Below are 20,570 nucleotides of genomic sequence, written 5' to 3'. Positions count from 1 at the left end.
TAATATTCCCACTTAACTTGTGTAAATATATTATCCTTAGTGTAACTACTAACATAAATGATTATATGCATTTGATTTATTCAAAGTCACTCCCGGTTTATGTGGGGCGGGACTTCCTGTTAAGGTTTGTGTCATAATTACTCAATGTTTCATACATAATTCATAATTCAACCTAACTGTAACTTGTTTGGATTTTAGTGTAACTACTATCGAAATAAATAGTATGCATTTGATTTATTAAAAGTCACTTCCTGTTTAAGTGGGGTCGGACTTCCTGTGGAGGTTTGTGTCGTATATTCACTCGATGTTTCATAAACAAATCATATTTTGACTTGACTGTTGAAGTAACTTGTGTAAATTAATCTTAATGTAACTATTAACAAAATATATATGCACTTGATTCTTTAAAAGTAACTTCCGGTTTATGTGGGGCGGGACTTCCTGTTGAGGTTTGTTACATTTTCTCCGTGTTTCATACACAATTTATATTTTGACTTAATGTTTATGTAAATGTTTTCATTTTAATACTATGCATTTGATTTATAAAGACACTTCCGGTTTAGGTGGGGCGGGACTTCCTGTTAAGGTTTGTGTCATTTACTTGCTACATAATTCACATTTCGATCAAACTGTTGAAGTAACTTGGGTAAATGTTAGTGTAACTATATGCATTTGATGTATTAAGACACTTCCGGTTTATGTGGGGCGGGACTTCCTGTGGAGGTTTGTGTCATTGATTGATTGATTGAGACTTTTAGTAGATTACACAGTACAGTACATATTCCGTACAATTGACCACTAAATGGTAACACCCCAATAAGTTATTCCAACTTCTTTAAGTCGATGTTTCATACATAATTCATATTTCAACCTAAGTGTAACTTGTATAAATGTATTATTCTTAGTGTAACTAACAAAATAAAGATAGTATACATTTATTAAAAGTCACTTCCAATTTCTGTGGGGCGGGACTTCCTGTGGAGATTTGTGTCATATTTACTCCATGTTTCATACATCAATCATATTTCAACCTGAGTGGAACTCGTACAAATGTATTCATCTATTATAAATAGTAGTATACATTTGATGTATTAAGTCACTTCCGGTTTAGGTGGGGCGGGACTTCCTGTGGAGGTTTGGGTCTTATTGACTCTGTTTCAGTCATGTAAATATCTTAATGTAACAAATGATACTATGCATTTGAAGTATAAAGACACTTCCGGTTTAGGGGAGGCGGGACTTCCTGTTGACTTTGTGTCATATTAACTTTGTTTCCATCGTAATTGTTGTAGTAAGTTGTGTGAAAGTATGATCTTGGTGTAATTGTTGAAGTAGTGTGAAAGAATGATCTTGGTGTAATTGTTGTAAGTTGTGTGAAAGTATGATCTTGGTGTAATTGTTGTAAGTAGTGTGAAAGAATGATCTTGGTGTAATTGTAGTAAGTTGTGTGAAAGTATGACCTTGGTGTAATTGTTGAAGTAAGCAGTGTGAAAGTATGATCTTGGTGTAATTGTTGTAGTGTGAAAGTATGATCTTGGTGTAATTGTTGAAGTAGTGTGAAAGAATGATCTTGGTGTAATTGTTGTAAGTTGTGTGAAAGTATGATCTTGGTGTAATTGTTGTAAGTAGTGTGAAAGAATGATCTTGGTGTAATTGTAGTAAGTTGTGTGAAAGTATGACCTTGGTGTAATTGTTGAAGTAAGCAGTGTGAAAGTATGATCTTGGTGTAATTGACGTAAGTAGTGTGAAAGTATGATCTTGGTGTAATTGTTGTAGTGTGAAAGTATGATCTTGGTGTAATTGTTGAAGTAGTGTGAAAGAATGATCTTGGTGTAATTGTAAGTAGTGCGAAAGAATGATCTTGGTGTAATTGTTGAAGTAAGCAGTGTGAAAGTATGATCTTGGTGTAATTGTTGACATAAGCAGTGTGAAAGTAGGATCTTGGTGTAATTGTTGACGTAAGTAGTGTGAAAGTAGGATCTTGGTGTAATTGTTGACGTAAGTAGTGTGAAAGTATGATCTTGGTGTAATTGTTGACGTAAGTAGTGTGAAAGTATGATCTTGGTGTAATTGTTGACGTAAGTAGTGTGAAAGTAGGATCTTGGTGTAATTGTTGACGTAAGCAGCGTGAAAGTATGATCTTGGTGTAATTGTTGAAGTAAGCAGCGTGAAAGTATGATCTTGGTGTAATTGTTGAAGTAAGTAGTGTGAAAGTATGATCTTGGTGTAATTGTTGAAGTAAGTAGTGTGAAAGTATGATCTTGGTGTAATTGTTGAAGTAAGTAGTGTGAAAGTATGATCTTGGTGTAATTGTTGAAGTAAGTAGTGTGAAAGTATGATCTTGGTGTAATTGTTGAAGTAAGTAGTGTGAAAGTATGATCTTGGTGTAATTGTTGAAGTAAGTAGTGTGAAAGTATGATCTTGGTGTAATTGTTGAAGTAAGTAGTGTGAAAGTATGATCTTGGTGTAATTGTTGAAGTAAGTAGTGTGAAAGTATGATCTTGGTGTAATTGTTGAAGTAGTGTGAAAGTATGATCTTGGTGTAATTGTTGAAGTAAGTAGTGTGAAAGTATGATCTTGGTGTAATTGTTGAAGTAAGTAGTGTGAAAGTATGATCTTGGTGTAATTGTTGAAGTAAGTAGTGTGAAAGTATGATCTTGGTGTAATTGTTGAAGTAAGTAGTGTGAAAGTATGATCTTGGTGTAATTGTTGAAGTAAGTAGTGTGAAAGTATGATCTTGGTGTAATTGTTGAAGTAGTGTGAAAGTATGATCTTGGTGTAATTGTTGAAGTAAGTAGTGTGAAAGTATGATCTTGGTGTAATTGTTGAAGTAAGTAGTGTGAAAGTATGATCTTGGTGTAATTGTTGAAGTAAGTAGTGTGAAAGTATGATCTTGGTGTAATTGTTGAAGTAAGTAGTGTGAAAGTATGATCTTGGTGTAATTGTTGAAGTAAGTAGTGTGAAAGTATGATCTTGGTGTAATTGTTGAAGTAGTGTGAAAGAATGATCTTGGTGTAATTGTTGAAGTAGTGTGAAAGTATGATCTTGGTGTAATTGTTGTAAGTAGTGTGAAAGTATGATCTTGGTGTAATTGTTGAAGTAGTGTGAAAGTATGATCTTGGTGTGAGTATTGTGCAGGTGATGCTTTATTGAAAGGTATGGTGGTAGAAAGACGTACACTCATGAAGGCATTTGTCTACTTGTGCCGTTACAAAGTATAAACATTTATTGCAGCAGATTGTAAAAAAGTGAAAATACATGTTATTGTTTTGAGCAGCCAGCAGAGGGCGCTAAGTGTGCTAATGCTAGCAGAGGATGGTTCTAGAAGCACTTGCGGTGGACGATGGCGGGGCCGGACTCGTCGTACTCCTGCTTGCTGATCCACATCTGCTGGAAGGTGGACAGCGAGGCCAGGATGGAGCCTCCGATCCACACCGAGTACTTCCTCTCCGGGGGGGCAATGATCTGCACACATCCACACTCAGGTAATACTCCCACCTGACACTAGGGGGGGCAATGATCTGCACACACATTCACACTCAGGTAATACTCCCACCTGACACTAGGGGGGGCAATGATCTGCACACATCCACACTCAGGTAATACTCCCACCTGACACTAGGGGGGGGGGGCAATGATCTGCACACACATTCACACTCCGGTAATACTCCCACCTGACACTAGGGGGGGGCAATGATCTGCACACATTCACACTCAGGTAATACTCCCACCTGACACTAGGGGGGGCAATGATCTGCACACACATTCACACTCAGGTAATACTCCCACCTGACACTAGGGGGGGGGGCAATGATCTGCACACACATTCACACTCAGGTAATACTCCCACCTGACACTAGGGGGGGCAAGAAGCTTACCTTGATCTTCATGGTGGGCGGGGCCAAGGCGGTGATCTCCTTCTGCATCCTGTCAGCGATGCCGGGGAACATGGTGGTGCCACCAGACAGCACGGTGTTGGCGTACAAGTCCTTGCGGATGTCCACGTCACACTTCATGATGCTGTTGTAGGTGGTCTCGTGCACACCCACAGACTCCATGCCTGCGCCACACCACAGGAAGTGTTACAGGAGAAGACATCAAAAAAGGGAGGAAGTGGGACAGACCGAGGAAGGAGGGCTGGAAGATGGCCTCGGGACATCGGAAGCGCTCGTTGCCGATGGTGATGACCTGTCCGTCAGGAAGCTCGTAGCTCTTCTCCAGCGAGGACGACGACGCCGCCGTCTGCATCTCCTGCTCAAAGTCCAGCGCCACGTAGCTGAGCTTCTCCTTGATGTCACGCACGATCTCACGCTCGGCTGCGGGAGAGAGGCGGGAGTTAGCCACTATAAGCGGGAGTAGGAGGCGGAGCCTGACACGACATTGAAACAACGTTGAGAACTTGTTGAAGTAGATCCTGAACTCAACTTAATGATTAGATCCTGACATTGAACAACTCAACTCAATGATTAGATCCTGACATTGAACATCTCAACTCAATGATTAGATCCTGACATTGAACAACTCAACTCAATGATTAGATCCTGACATTGAACAACTCAACTTAATGATTAGATCCTCACATTGAACATCTCAACTCAATGATTAGATCCTGACATTGAACAACTCAACTTAATGATTAGATCCTGACATTGAACATCTCAACTTAATGATTAGATCCTGACATTGAACATCTCAACTCAATGATTAGATCCTGACATTGAACATCTCAACTCAATGATTAGATCCTGACATTGAACATCTCAACTTAATGATTAGATCCTGACATTGAACAACTCAACTTAATGATTAGATCCTGACATTGAACAACTCAACTTAATGATTAGATCCTGACATTGAACATCTCAACTTAATGATTAGATCCTGACATTGAACAACTCAACTTAATGTATAGATCCTGACATTGAACAACTCAACTCAATGATTAGATCCTGACATTGAACAACTCAATGATTAGATCCTGACATTGAACATCTCAATGATTAGATCCTGACATTGAACATCTCAACTCAATGATTAGATCCTGACATTGAACCTCTCAACTCAATGATTAGATCCTGACATTGAACATCTCAACTCAATGATTAGATCCTGACATTGAACAACTCAATGATTAGATCCTGACATTGAACATCTCAACTTAATGATTAGATCCTGACATTGAACAACTCAACTTAATGATTAGATCCTGACATTGAACAACTCAACTTAATGATTAGATCCTGACATTGAACAACTCAACTCAATGATTAGATCCTGACATTGAACAACTCAACTTAATGATTAGATCCTGACATTGAACAACTCAACTCAATGATTAGATCCTGACATTGAACAACTCAACTCAATGATTAGATCCTGACATTGAACAACTCAACTTAATGATTAGATCCTGACATTGAACAACTCATCTTAATGACCTTTAATCCATGTTGGGTTCTGACCTTTGAATTTTGAACAACTCTAACCCAGCGTTAAAACATTCCTTTTGACAACGTTTAATCAATGTTGATTCTGACCATTGAATTTAGGTCATTTGGTCAACTCAAACCCAACGTTGAAAAATTCCTTTTGACGACATTTAATCAATGTTGATTCTGACCTTTGAATTTTGGTCAACTCAAACCTAACGTTGAAACAACATTCCCTTGATGACATTTAATCAATGTTGGGTTCTGACTTTTGTATTTTGATCGTGTGAAAGCTAACATTGAAACATGCTTAATGACGACATTTAATTTTGGTCAACTGAAAGCTAACATTGAAATATGCTTAATGACGACATTTAATTTTGGTCAACTGAAAGCTAACATTGAAACATGCTTAACGACGACATTTAATTTTGGTCAAGTGAACCCTAACATTGAAACATGCTTAATGACGACATTTAATTTTGGTCAAATGAACCCTAACATTGAAACATGCTTAACGACGACATTTAATTTTGGTCAACTGAAAGCTAACATTGAAACATGCTTAATGACGACATTTAATTTTGGTCAAGTGAACCCTAACATTGAAACATGCTTAATGACGACATTTAATTTTAGTCAACTGAAAGCTAACATTGAAACATGCTTAATGACGACATTTAATTTTGGTCAACTGAAAGCTAACATTGAAACATGCTTAATGACGACATTTAATTTTGGTCAAGTGAACCCTAACATTGAAACATGCTTAATGACGACATTTAATTTTGGTCAAATGAACCCTAACATTGAAACATGCTTAATGACGACATTTAATTTTGGTCAACTGAAAGCTAACATTGAAACATGCTTAATGACGACATTTAATTTTGGTCAAGTGAACCCTAACATTGAAACATGCTTAATGACGACATTTAATTTTAGTCAACTGAAAGCTAACATTGAAACATGCTTAATGACGACATTTAATTTTGGTCAACTGAAAGCTAACATTGAAACATGCTTAATGACGACATTTAATTTTGGTCAAGTGAACCCTAACATTGAAACATGCTTAATGACGACATTTAATTTTGGTCAAATGAACCCTAACATTGAAACATGCTTAATGACGACATTTAATTTTGGTCAACTGAAAGCTAACATTGAAACATGCTTAATGACGACATTTAATTTTGGTCAAGTGAACCCTAACATTGAAACATGCTTAATGACGACATTTAATTTTAGTCAACTGAAAGCTAACATTGAAACATGCTTAATGACGACATTTAATTTTGGTCAACTGAAAGCTAACATTGAAACATGCTTAATGACGACATTTAATTTTGGTCAAGTGAACCCTAACATTGAAACATGCTTAATGACGACATTTAATTTTGGTCAAATGAACCCTAACATTGAAACATGCTTAATGACGACATTTAATTTTGGTCAACTGAAAGCTAACATTGAAACATGCTTAATGACGACATTTAATTTTGGTCAACTGAAAGCTAACATTGAAACATGCTTAATGACGACATTTAATTTTGGTCAAGTGAACCCTAACATTGAAACATACTTAATGACGACATTTAATTTTAGTCAACTGAAAGCTAACATTGAAACATGCTTAATGACGACATTTAATTTTGGTCAACTGAAAGCTAACATTGAAACATGCTTAATGACGACATTTAATTTTGGTCAAGTGAACCCTAACATTGAAACATGCTTAATGACGACATTTAATTTTAGTCAAATGAACCCTAACATTGAAACATGCTTAATGACGACATTTAATTTTGGTCAACTGAAAGCTAACATTGAAACATGCTTAACGACGACATTTAATTTTGGTCAAGTGAACCCTAACATTGAAACATGCTTAATGACGACATTTAATTTTGGTCAAATGAACCCTAACATTGAAACATGCTTAATGACGACATTTAATTTTGGTCAACTGAAAGCTAACATTGAAACATGCTTAATGACGACATTTAATTTTGGTCAAGTGAACCCTAACATTGAAACATGCTTAATGACGACATTTAATTTTAGTCAACTGAAAGCTAACATTGAAACATGCTTAATGACGACATTTAATTTTGGTCAACTGAAAGCTAACATTGAAACATGCTTAATGACGACATTTAATTTTGGTCAAGTGAACCCTAACATTGAAACATGCTTAATGACGACATTTAATTTTGGTCAAATGAACCCTAACATTGAAACATGCTTAATGACGACATTTAATTTTGGTCAACTGAAAGCTAACATTGAAACATGCTTAATGACGACATTTAATTTTGGTCAACTGAAAGCTAACATTGAAACATGCTTAATGACGACATTTAATTTTGGTCAAGTGAACCCTAACATTGAAACATACTTAATGACGACATTTAATTTTAGTCAACTGAAAGCTAACATTGAAACATGCTTAATGACGACATTTAATTTTGGTCAACTGAAAGCTAACATTGAAACATGCTTAATGACGACATTTAATTTTGGTCAACTGAAAGCTAACATTGAAACATGCTTAATGACGACATTTAATTTTAGTCAAATGAACCCTAACATTGAAACATGCTTAATGACGACATTTAATTTTAGTCAACTGAAAGCTAACATTGAAACATGCTTAATGACGACATTTAATTTTGGTCAACTGAAAGCTAACATTGAAACATGCTTAATGACGACATTTAATTTTGGTCAACTGAAAGCTAACATTGAAACATGCTTAATGACGACATTTAATTTTGGTCAAGTGAACCCTAACATTGAAACATACTTAATGACGACATTTAATTTTAGTCAACTGAAAGCTAACATTGAAACATGCTTAATGACGACATTTAATTTTGGTCAACTGAAAGCTAACATTGAAACATGCTTAATGACGACATTTAATTTTGGTCAACTGAAAGCTAACATTGAAACTTGCTTAATGACGACATTTAATTTTGGTCAACTGAACCCTAACATTGAAACATGCTTAATGACGACATTTAATTTTGGTCAACTGAACGCTAACATTGAAACATGCTTAATGACGACATTTAATTTTGGTCAACTGAACCCTAACATTGAAACATGCTTAATGACGACATTTAATTTTGGTCAACTGAACCCTAACATTGAAACATGCTTAATGACGACATTTAATTTTGGTCAACTGAAAGCTAACATTGAAATATGCTTAATGACGACATTTAATTTTGGTCAACTGAAAGCTAACATTGAAATATGCTTAATGACGACATTTAATTTTGGTCAACTGAACGCTAACATTGAAACATGCTTAATGACGACATTTAATTTTGGTCAACTGAACCCTAACATTGAAACATGCTTAATGACGACATTTAATTTTGGTCAACTGAACCCTAACATTGAAACATGCTTAATGACGACATTTAATTTTGGTCAACTGAAAGCTAACATTGAAATATGCTTAATGACGACATTTAATTTTGGTCAACTGAAAGCTAACATTGAAATATGCTTAATGACGACATTTAATTTTAGTCAACTGAAAGCTAACATTGAAACATGCTTAATGACGTTTAATCAACGTTGGCTTCTGACAGAGTTGTGTTCATTTCCCCACCACCAACGTTGTCTGAACTGACAACTATTTTGCATCGTTGTTTGAAAGCGTGTTTCAAAGGACGTTGCATGAAGGCGGTATGAAGGCGTGCTGGGCAGGAAGTGGGCGGTACCGGTGGTGGTGAAGCTGTAGCCGCGCTCGGTCAGGATCTTCATCATGTAGTCCGTCAGGTCTCTGCCCGCCAGGTCCAGACGCAGGATGGCGTGGGGAAGAGCGTAGCCCTCGTAGATGGGCACCGTGTGGCTAACACCGTCGCCGGAGTCCATCACGATGCCTGTTAGCACATTAGCACGTTAGCACGCCGCGCGGACCCGCCGCTGGGGACGGCGGCTCACCTGTGGTGCGACCGGACGCGTACAGCGAGAGGACGGCCTGGATGGCCACGTACATGGCGGGCGTGTTGAAGGTCTCGAACATGATCTGCAAGGCGGCGCAGGTCAGCGGGGGGTAGAGGGGGCGTGGTGGGCGGGGCCGAGACACTCACCTGCGTCATCTTCTCCCGGTTGGCCTTGGGGTTGAGCGGCGCCTCGGTCAGCAGGACGGGGTGCTCCTCGGGGGCCACGCGCAGCTCGTTGTAGAAGGTGTGATGCCAGATCTAAGCCACAACACAGTGGGTAAGCCCCGCCCCTAAAAGGCGCCCCACCCGCCCAGGCGCTCACCTTCTCCATGTCGTCCCAGTTGGTGACGATGCCGTGCTCGATGGGGTACTTGAGGGACAGGATGCCCCTCTTGCTCTGAGCCTCGTCGCCCACGTAGGAGTCCTTCTGGCCCATGCCCACCATCACGCCCTGCGACACACACACACGCCGTCACGCCTTCTCCCCGCCGGCCCCGCCCACCTACCTACCTGATGCCTGGGGCGGCCCACAATGGAGGGGAAGACCGCGCGGGGGGCGTCGTCCCCGGCAAAACCGGCCTTGCACATGCCGGAGCCATTGTCCACCACCAGGGCAGCCACGTCGTCTTCCATCTCTGGAAGGTCAAAGTTCAAATGATTGCAAGCCCCGCCCACATTTAATGGACTGTCACTCTTTCAGAATAGGAAATTAGCTCGTCCAGTTTATTTACATTTATGTATTTAATGGAAATCAGCTCATTTTATTTGTCATAAGAAAATAAACTTACATTTTTCTATCAAATAGGATCTTTATTTTTCTAAAACAAAGTAGAGGCACATTTATTCTTTCAAAATATTTAATAAAGAAAAATTCTATATTTAATGCACACATTTTTTAAATTGAAATTAGCACATTTTTTGCACTTATTTTATTTGTTATATTATAAAGAAATGTGTTTGTTTATTTTAGCATCAAATAGGATCGTTATTTGATTTAGTTTACTAAAATAAATTGGTGCCTTTGTTATTTTTTGTAAAATAATTTCAGTTTTTTTCATAAAAAGTTTGTATTTAATTGGCAACTTTATATACTCATTTTATTTTATTTGTTATAAAATGTTTTATCAAATAGTATCTTTATTTTTCTAAATATTTAATAAAAAATGATTTTATGTATTTAATGAACACAATTTTTCGATTGAAATTGGCACATTTTATGCACTCATTTTATTTTATTAGTTACAAAATAAAAAATGGCTTGTTTTTTATTTTTGTATCAAATAGGATCATTTTAAGTGAAGTAATTGGCTCTTTATTCCATTTTTCAAAATAACCAATTTGCTTGTTTATTTTATGTGTTTGTGTAGATTTCTAAAATAAAATTGGCAATTTTTTGTTATTTAGTTATTAAAGAAATTGGCTTGTTAATTTTGTATCAAATAGGATCTATATTTCTTCAATATTATCTAAAACATAATTAGCTGCTTTTTTGCGTTTTTAAAATCCACTAATTTGTTGTAATTTTTCATTAAAAATTTGATTAATTCCAAACAAAGATGAATCACATTTTCATTTCTTTACACGCCCGAAAAGGAGTAGGAAGAAGCACATTTTATGCATTTAATTGCTCAACTTCCAGAATGAAATTAGCATATTTTCTGCACTTGTTTCATCATAAAATAAATATTTTTGTATCAGAGGATCCTTTTAGTGAAAATGAATTACTTTATAAAATAATTCGCTTGTTTATTTATTTATTTTTAATTAATTGCCACATTTACTGGCTCATTTTGGCTAATTGTATGCACATTATAAAAAAAAATGGCTTAATTCTTTGTATTAAATTTTCTTCTTTATTCTATTCCTTTTTTTTTTTAAACTAAATAATTTGCTAGCTTAGCATTTAAAAAAAAAATAATTCTCAATATTCTGCAGTTGAAGCTGGGCTACTAAGACTTAGTGTCACCAGGCAGAACTCAAACCAACTTATTTTCTAAAATAGCAGTTTATTTTTTGACATGTTAAAAAGCAAATCAAAATAAATACATTAATCTTGATAACATTAAGCAAAGTAGAAGTAATATTTCACAGTGAAAACACATCATGGCTTTTTTTCCATCTCCAAAAAAGGAGTGGCAGGAAGTGAAACTTATTTTAGACCTCAAATATTTTTCTTTGATCATTATCAGTACTTTATACAACATACCGGTCTTATTACAATATATCATCAATAATCTTTTTACCCACAAAAATACAATACATACAACAACTACTTATTGATGGCAACACTCACCAAATTAAAATAATAAAACACTGATTGCTAATAAAAATAATTATTAATGTTCATGCACATTTTTATTGCATTTGTTTGAATAAACTTGCTTGTTGAATTCATTATAGCAATTTTTTTTTTTAATGAATCAAATGAAGGCAAATTAAATAATTAAATTAAACAAAAAAAATGAAACAAGGCTGACTAATTTTTTAAAAAATTGCTCATTTAAATAATTATATATATATATATATATATATATATATATATGTTAAATGTCATACTCTCAAGTGTCTGTGCATCAATGAATAAGTTTGTAAAGCAAAGATGAAATAAGTATTGAATAAAGAAGGATAATGTCGTTTTAGTTTCCTTGAGTCAGGATTGTTGCAACATTGTTCAAGTAGATCTACATACAGGAGGCGGCCATCTTGCACACGCACACGCACACATACACACACCTACACACTTACACACACCTACACACACACACGGTGTAAGGAAGGGTAATGTAAGTCCATACCATCTTATATCAACAATAACTATTTTGCCAAAATGGCCACCAAGAAGTGGGTGTTGGCTGAGTCGGCTGTCCCTAATGAATTGACCGCGGAAAGGTCTTACCTGTGCAGGTGAGCGTCTGGGTGCAGCTGAGTGGGAATGTGGCAGCGCAGCTTTGGTTTTATTGACATGTGTGACACAGGTGTTGTCCATAAAAGGTAACATCCTCTCTGATTGGTGCACCTCTCTCAACACCTGGGAGCCCCTCCTCCAATTAGTGTGTGTGGGCGTGTGTGTGTGTGTGTGTGTGTGTGTGTGTGTGTGTGTGTGTGTGTGTGTGTGTGTGTGTGTGTGTGTGTGTGTGTGTGTGTGTGTGTGTGTGTGTGTGTGTGTGTGTGTGAGTGTGTGTGTGTGTACTTCACATACCGCCAAGAAGCTCCTGGGGCGAGTTGCGTTGCCAAATGTGAAAAAGTGCACTTCCTGTGTGTGTTGTTGTTGTCGTGGAGCCAACAGCCAATGGGAGGCCAGCATTTCTGGGCCGTATGCAAATGAGCGGCCTGACCAAGAAACGACAAGCAGAAAGGGAATAATCAACTGACCTCTGACCTCCGTGTGCTCACTTCCTGTCTCTGCAGGTCACAATGATGTATGTATGGGACTTTTATTTTGTAGGATCAGAGTCCTGAGGGGACGCCAGGAAGTCACAGAACCAGGTCAACTGGGGGGTTCACTGACAACCAGTTCTTCCACATTTTCACACACTCTCCCAATAACACACACACACACACACACACTTACACACACAGACACACACAGACACACACACACACACACGCACACACGTTCACTTTGGACATCAAATAATGATCATCCATGTTGTATTCAACACACGTGTTCCCTTTAAAAATAAAATAATTAGCATGTATAAAATATAGAATACATCATTATTAAATATGTTGCATAAAAGATTCAAATAATAACAAACATGTTGTATTCAACATACATGTTGTATTTGACAATACAATAATTAGCATGTTGGATTAAAACATAAAATAGATCATTATTAAATATGTTGTATTGAGAAATAAAACAATAATAAATATGTTGTATTCAACATACATGTTGTATTTAACAATGAAATAATTAACTTATTGTAATAAAACATGAAATAAATAATTCATAAATATGTTGTATTAAAAAGTATATATATATATATATATATATATATATATATATATATATATATATATATATATATATATATATATATTTATATTTATATACAAAATGAAAGAATTAACAATTTGTATAAAAACATCTAAAATGAAATATAATGTATACAAAACTAAAATAATGAATACAAATAAAAACTTTCATAATAAATATATTGTATTACTAAAACAGTATTTAGATATTTTTTTTATCAAAAATACATATATGTATTAAGAAATAAAATAATGATAAATATGTTGTATTTAACAATAAAATAATTAACTTGTTGTTTTTAAAAATAAAATAGATCATTATTAAATATGTTGTGTTAAGAAATAAAATAATAATAAATATGTTGTATTCAACATACATGTTGTATTTAACAATGAAATAATTAACTTATTGTAATAAAACTTGAAATAAATAATTAATAAATATGTTGTATTAAAAAGTATATATATATATATATATATATATATATATATATATATATATATATACAAAATGAAAGAATTAACAATTTGTATAAAAACATCTAAAATGAAATATAATGTATACAAAACTAAAATAATGAATACAAATAAAAACTTTCATAATAAATATATTGTATTACTAAAACAGTATTTAGATATTTTTTTTAATCAAAAATACATATATGTATTAAGAAATAAAATAATGCTAAATATGTTGTATTTAACACACACGTTGTATTTAACAATAAAATAATTAACGTGTTGTTTTTAAAAATAAAATAGATCATTATTAAATATGTTGTGTTAAGAAATAAAATAATAATAAATATGTTGTATTCAACATACATGTTGTATTTAACAATGAAATAATTAACTTATTGTAATAAAACTTGAAATAAATAATTAATAAATATGTTGTATTAAAAAGTATATATATATATATATATTATATATATATATATATATATATATATATATATATATATATATATATATACAAAATGAAAGAATTAACAATTTGTATAAAAACATCTAAAATAAAATATAATGTATACAAAACTAAAATAATGAATACAAATAAAAACTTTCATAATAAATATATTGTATTACTAAAACAGTATTTGGATATTTTTTTTATCAAAAATACATATATGTATTAAGAAATAAAATAATGATAAATATGTTGTATTTAACACACATGTTGTATTTAACAATGAAATAATTAACTTGTTGTTTTTCAAACTAAAATAGATCATTATTAAATATGTTGTATTAAAAGATAAGATGATAATAAATATGTTATATTCAACAGACGTCTTCGGTTAAAAAATAAAATAATTACCTTGTTGTTTAAATAATTATTAAACTTATTGTGTAAAAAGTAAAATAATGAATAAAAATGTTTCATTTTCTTCTAAAAGCTAAATAAATAAATATTTTGGATTAATAAAATTATTTGATGAAACTCCATTTTGTTTTCAAAATAAAACAATAAATACATCTCCTGTGTGAGTTTCTGTGATGTTGTTGTCCGGGGGATTCTAGGCCCCCTGCTAGGGTCTCCTAAGACAAACAGGTCCTAGGTGTAGGGTCTCCTATGACAAACAGGTCCTAGGTGTAGGGTCTCCTAAGACAAACAGGTCCTAGGTGTAGGGTCTCCTAAGACAAACAGGTCCTAGGTGTAGGGTCTCCTAAGACAAACAGGTCCTAGGTGTAGGGTCTCCTAAGACAAACAGGTCCTAGGTGTAGGGTCTCCTAAGACAAACAGGTCCTAGGTGTAGGGTCCACGGTCACACCTGGGCATGAGTCTGGTTGACTTAACCAGAGGGTCCACGGTCACACCTGGGCATGAGTCTAGTGGACTTAACCAGAGGGTCCACGGTCACACCTGGGCATGAGTCTAGTGGACTTAACCAGAGGGTCAACGGTCACACCTGGGCATGAGTCTAGTGGACTTAACCAGAGGGTCCACGGTCACACCTGGGCATGAGTCTAGTGGACTTAACCAGAGGGTCCACGGTCACACCTGGGCATGAGTCTAGTGGACTTAACCAGAGGGTCAACGGTCACACCTGGGCATGAGTCTAGTGGACTTAACCAGAGGGTCCACGGTCACACCTGGGCATGAGTCTGGTTGACTTAACCAGAGGGTCCACGGTCACACCTGGGCATGAGTCTGGTTGACTTAACCAGAGGGTCCACGGTCACACCTGGGCATGAGTCTGGTTGACTTAACCAGAGGGTCCACGGTCACACCTGGGCATGAGTCTAGTGGACTTAACCAGAGGGTCCACGGTCACACCTGGGCATGAGTCTAGTGGACTTAACCAGAGGGTCAACGGTCACACCTGGGCATGAGTCTAGTGGACTTAACCAGAGGGTCCACGGTCACACCTGGGCATGGGTCTGGTTGACTTAACCAGAGGGTCCACGGTCACACCTGGGCATGAGTCTGGTTGACTTAACCAGAGGGTCCACGGTCACACCTGGGCATGAGTCTAGTGGACTTAACCAGAGGGTCCACGGTCACACCTGGGCATGAGTCTAGTGGACTTAACCAGAGGGTCAACGGTCACACCTGGGCATTAGTCTAGTGGACTTAACCAGAGGGTCCACGGTCACACCTGGGCATGAGTCTGGTTGACTTAACCAGAGGGTCCACGGTCACACCTGGGCATGAGTCTGGTTGACTTAACCAGAGGGTCCACGGTCACACCTGGGCATGAGTCTGGTTGACTTAACCAGAGGGTCCACGGTCATACCTGGGCATGAGTCTGGTTGACTTAACCAGAGGGTCCACGGTCACACCTGGGCATGAGTCTGGTTGACTTAACCAGAGGGTCCACGGTCACACCTGGGCATGAGTCTGGTTGACTTAACCAGAGGGTCCACGGTCACACCTGGGCATGAGTCTGGTTGACTTAACCAGAGGGTCCACGGTCACACCTGGGCATGAGTCTGGTTGACTTAACCAGAGGGTCCACGGTCACACCTGGGCATGAGTCTGGTTGACTTAACCAGAGGGTCCATGGTCACACCTGGGCATGAGGGTCCATGGTCACACCTGGGCATGAGGGTCCATGGTCACACCTGGGCATGAGGGTCCATGGTCACACCTGGGCATGAGGGTCCATGGTCACACCTGGGCATGAGGGTCCACGGTCACACCTGGGCATGAGGGTCCATGGTCACACCTGGGCATGAGGGTCCATGGTCACACCTGGGCATGAGGGTCCACGGTCACACCTGGGTATGAGGGTCCATGGTCACACCTGGGCATGAGGGTCCATGGTCACACCTGGGCATGAGGGTCCACGGTCACACCTGGGTATGAGGGTCCATGGTCACACCTGGGCATGAGGGTCCATGGTCACACCTGGGCATGAGGGTCCATGGTCACACCTGGGCATGAGGGTCCACGGTCACACCTGGGCATGAGGGTCCATGGTCACACCTGGGCATGAGGGTCCATGGTCACACCTGGGCATGAGGGTCCATGGTCACACCTGGGCATGAGGGTCCACGGTCACACCTGGGCATGAGGGTCCATGGTCACACCTGGGCATGAGGGTCCATGGTCACACCTGGGCATGAGGGTCCATGGTCACACCTGGGCATGAGGGTCCACGGTCACACCTGGGTATGAGGGTCCATGGTCACACCTGGGTATGAGGGTCCATGGTCACACCTGGGCATGAGGGTCCACGGTCACACCTGGGCATGAGGGTCCATGGTCACACCTGGGCATTAGGGTCCATGGTCACACCTGGGCATGAGGGTCCACGGTCACAGCTAAAAAAGCACTGCTAGGTGATTGACAGCTGGGGCACAAAGTGTCTTCTGGTAGACTCGCTGGGATCCGGTCTGACTGGGCCTGAGGCTGCAGGGAGAGAACATAGTCCACATTCTCCAGCTGGTTGAGACGTGTCTGATCCGAGGCCCCCGGACACGCAGCAACCTTCCAGAAGCTTCTCAAGTAACGACCAAGAAGACTTCTTCTTCCAACTATATTGCTTGTCTTTAAGCTTCATGCGGATCCAGCAGAGGTGTACTTATTACACTCGCATGTACTATTCAGAGTCGGGGGCAGCACCACATATTCCCTCCTACTTAGGGGCTGTCAATAAATGACTATTGCCATGAAAATCATTTTGTTAAAAAATCTATAACCAGGTGAAAAGGTAAGTCCCGCCCTCGTGATATTGTGCACGCCCCTTTCTTTTCTATTTCCTCATTTATTGTATTTTATATACACACTTTTTATGTAAAAAAAACAACAACAAAAAACAAGGTTTTTTTTTCAATACCTTACATCTTAGTCCAAACTTCTTTCCCCAAGGGCCACATGTTGAAAAGTCAAAGTATGCAGGGGCCATTTTTACTTTATAAAGAACACCAAAATAAAATGCTAAAGCAGAATATATATTATATATATATATATATATATATATATATATATATATATATATATATATATATATTATATATATAATATATATATATATATATATATATATATATATATATATATATATATATATATATATATATATATATATATATATATATATATACTATATATATATATATATATATATATATATATATATATTATATATATATATATATATATTATATATATATATATATATTTCCCAAGAAAGGATGGGGCGAGGTACACCACTTTGTCCACAACTGCGTGAGCAAATTGTTGAACAGTTTAAGAACAAAGTTTCTCAAAGTGCAATTGCAAGAAATGTAGGGATTTCACCATCTACGCTCCATAATATCATCAAAAGGTTCAGAGAATGTGGAGAAATCACTGCAGGTAAGCAGCATGGCCGGAAACCAACATTGAATGAGCGTGACCTTCCATCCCTCAGACGGCACTGTATCAAAAACCGACATCAATCTGTAAAGGATATCACCACATGGCTCAGGAACACTCCAGAAAACCACTGTCACTAAATACAGTTGGTCGCTACATCTGTAAGTGCAACTTAAAGCTCTACTATGCAAAGCCAAAGCCATTTATCAACAACACCCAGAAACTCCGCCGGCTTCTCTGGGCCCGAGATCATCTAAGATGGACTCATGCAAAGTGGTAAAGTGTTCTGTGGTCTGACGAGTCCACATTTCCATATGTTTTTGGTAATATTCGACATTGTGTCCTCCGGACCAAAGGGGAAGCGAACCATCCAGACTGTTATCCACGCAAAGTGTAAAAGGCAGCATGTGTGATGGTATGGGGGTGTATTAGTGGTCAAGACATGGTAACTTACACATCTGTGAAGGCACCATTAATGCTGAAAGGTACATACAGCTTTTGGAACAACATATGTTGCCATCTAAGCGCCGTCTTTTTCATGGACGCCCCTGCTTATTTCAGCAAGATAATGCCAAGCCACATTCAGCATGTGTTCCAATAGTGTGGCTTGGTAAAAAAAGAGTGCGGGTACTTTCCTGGCCCGCCTGCAGTCCAGACCTGTCTCCCATGGAAAATGTGTGAAGCCTAAATAGCACAAGGGAGACCCCCGGACTGTTGAACATATTCAAGTCCTACTGAAAGCCACTACTAGCGAGTCTGATAGTTTATATATCAATGATGACATCTTAACATTGCAACACATGCCAATACGGCCGGGTTAACTTATAAAGTGACATTTTAAAATTCCCAGCCACACTTCCGCTTGAAAAACTCCCTTTGGATATGATTTATGCGCGTGACGTCACAAAAGCAACGGAAGTGGTTGGACCCCATCAGACCCGATAGAAAAGCCTCTTGTTTTCTTCCACAAAATTCCACAGTATTCTGAATCTTTTGCAATTTGTTTAATGAACAATGGAGGCTGCAAAGAAGAACGTTGTAGGTGGGATGGATCGGTGTCTTAGCGGCTAAGTACAATACTGTTAATATCTGTGATATTTGCATTAGTGTACTGTGTCTTTAAGGGTTTGGGGAACGTGCATGTGCGAGTGAGTTGGCGGAGAACTTGAGTGTGTGTGAGCGTGACTTTTGGCTAACAGCAGCTCGTGTATGTGTGTGCGTTACTTTTTGAACTACAAGCAGTTACGGCTTGTTAATAAAGCGATTGAGCAGCGCTTCCTCGTCTGTGTGACTCCTTCTCCACTGCGGCTAAGTACAATACTTACAGCAACACAACAAGGACTACTTACCCTGATAGCAGACGCCCAGCCGATGCTTGCCGCCAAAACCCACGGGTGAAGTCCTTCATCGTGCCGTCCATCGCTGGAACGCAGGTGAGCACGGCTGTTGATGGCTTTCTATCTTCATTTGAGAACGATGCTACGCGCTAGCTCAGTAGCTAAGCGTGTCACCGATGTATTGTCGTGGAGATAAAAGTCACTTTAAATGTCCATTTGGCGTCCTCGACTCTCATTTTCAAGAGGAATATAGTATCCCAGGTGGTTTAAAATACAAATCTGTGATCCACAATAGAAAAAGGAGAGAGTACATAGTTCTGTGAGGTCCGGTTGCTAAGTTAGCTTCAATGGCGTCGTTAGCACAGCATTGTTAACCTTCGCCAGCCTGGAAAGCATTAACCGTGTATTTACATGTCCACGCTTTAATAGTATTGTTGATTTTCTATCTATACTTCCTTCTATCCTTTATTTTTTTGTTTCTATATGCAGTTAAAGCACGATGCTATCACGTTAGCTCGTAGCTAAAGCATTTCGCCGATGTATTGTCGTGGAGATAAAAGGCACTGAATGTCCATTTGGCGTTCTGGACTCTCATTTTCAAGAGGATATAGTATCCCAGGTGGTTTAAAATACAAATCCGTGATCCACAATAGAAAAAGGAGAGAGTGTGGAATCCAATGAGCCAGCTTGTACCTAAGTTACGGTCAGAGCGAAAAAAGATACGTCCATCACTGCACTCTAGTCCTTGACTCTCACGTTCCTCATCCACGAATCTTTCATCCTGGCTCAAATTAATGGGTAATCATCACTTTCTCGGTCCGAATCTCTCTCGCTCCATTGTAAACAACGGGGAATTGTGAGGAATACTAGCTCCTGTGACGTCACGCTACTTCCGCTACAGGCAAGGCTTTTTTTATCAGCGAGCAAAAGTTGCGAACTTTATCGTCGATTTTCTCTACTAAATCCTTTCAGCAAAAATATGGCAATATCGCCAAATGATCAAGTATGACACATAGAATGGATCTTGCTATTCCCGTTTGAATAAATAAAAATC

The 20,570-nt window shown here is 38.0% G+C and overlaps 1 protein-coding gene across 1 annotated transcript; it reads right to left on the bottom strand.

The window, feature by feature from the left end:
• Window positions 1-3,128: 3,128 nt before the first annotated feature.
• Window positions 3,129-12,384, bottom strand: LOC133632733 (actin, cytoplasmic 1-like). The gene is made up of 9 exons (XM_062025366.1): window positions 12,291-12,384; window positions 9,905-10,029; window positions 9,717-9,845; window positions 9,542-9,652; window positions 9,393-9,477; window positions 9,170-9,331; window positions 4,125-4,316; window positions 3,879-4,060; window positions 3,129-3,465 (listed from the first exon to the last, which is right to left on the bottom strand). Exons 2-9 carry the CDS (start codon window positions 10,025-10,027, stop codon window positions 3,322-3,324), a joined length of 1,128 nt encoding a protein of 375 aa, XP_061881350.1. The 5' UTR covers window positions 10,028-10,029; window positions 12,291-12,384; the 3' UTR covers window positions 3,129-3,321.
• Between the last annotated feature and the right edge of the window lie 8,186 nt (window positions 12,385-20,570).

The sequence above is a fragment of the Entelurus aequoreus genome, linkage group LG17 (assembly GCF_033978785.1).
Source record: "Entelurus aequoreus isolate RoL-2023_Sb linkage group LG17, RoL_Eaeq_v1.1, whole genome shotgun sequence".
NCBI classification, from domain to species: Eukaryota; Metazoa; Chordata; class Actinopteri; order Syngnathiformes; family Syngnathidae; genus Entelurus; species Entelurus aequoreus.
Note: the sequence above shows the minus strand (reverse complement) of the source record. Positions and strands in the feature narration are given on the sequence as shown.

Excerpts from the sequence above, each read along its gene's own strand:
- LOC133632733 (XM_062025366.1), bottom strand. The coding sequence starts at position 10,027 with ATGGAAGACGACGTGGCTGCCCTGGTGGTGGACAATGGCTCCGGCATG. Across the intron at positions 9,653-9,716 it reads ACTGGGACGACATGGAGAAG|ATCTGGCATCACACCTTCTA; the intron begins GTGAGCGCCTGG and ends GTTGTGGCTTAG. Across the intron at positions 4,061-4,124 it reads CTTCCAGCCCTCCTTCCTCG|GCATGGAGTCTGTGGGTGTG; the intron begins GTCTGTCCCACT and ends GGTGTGGCGCAG.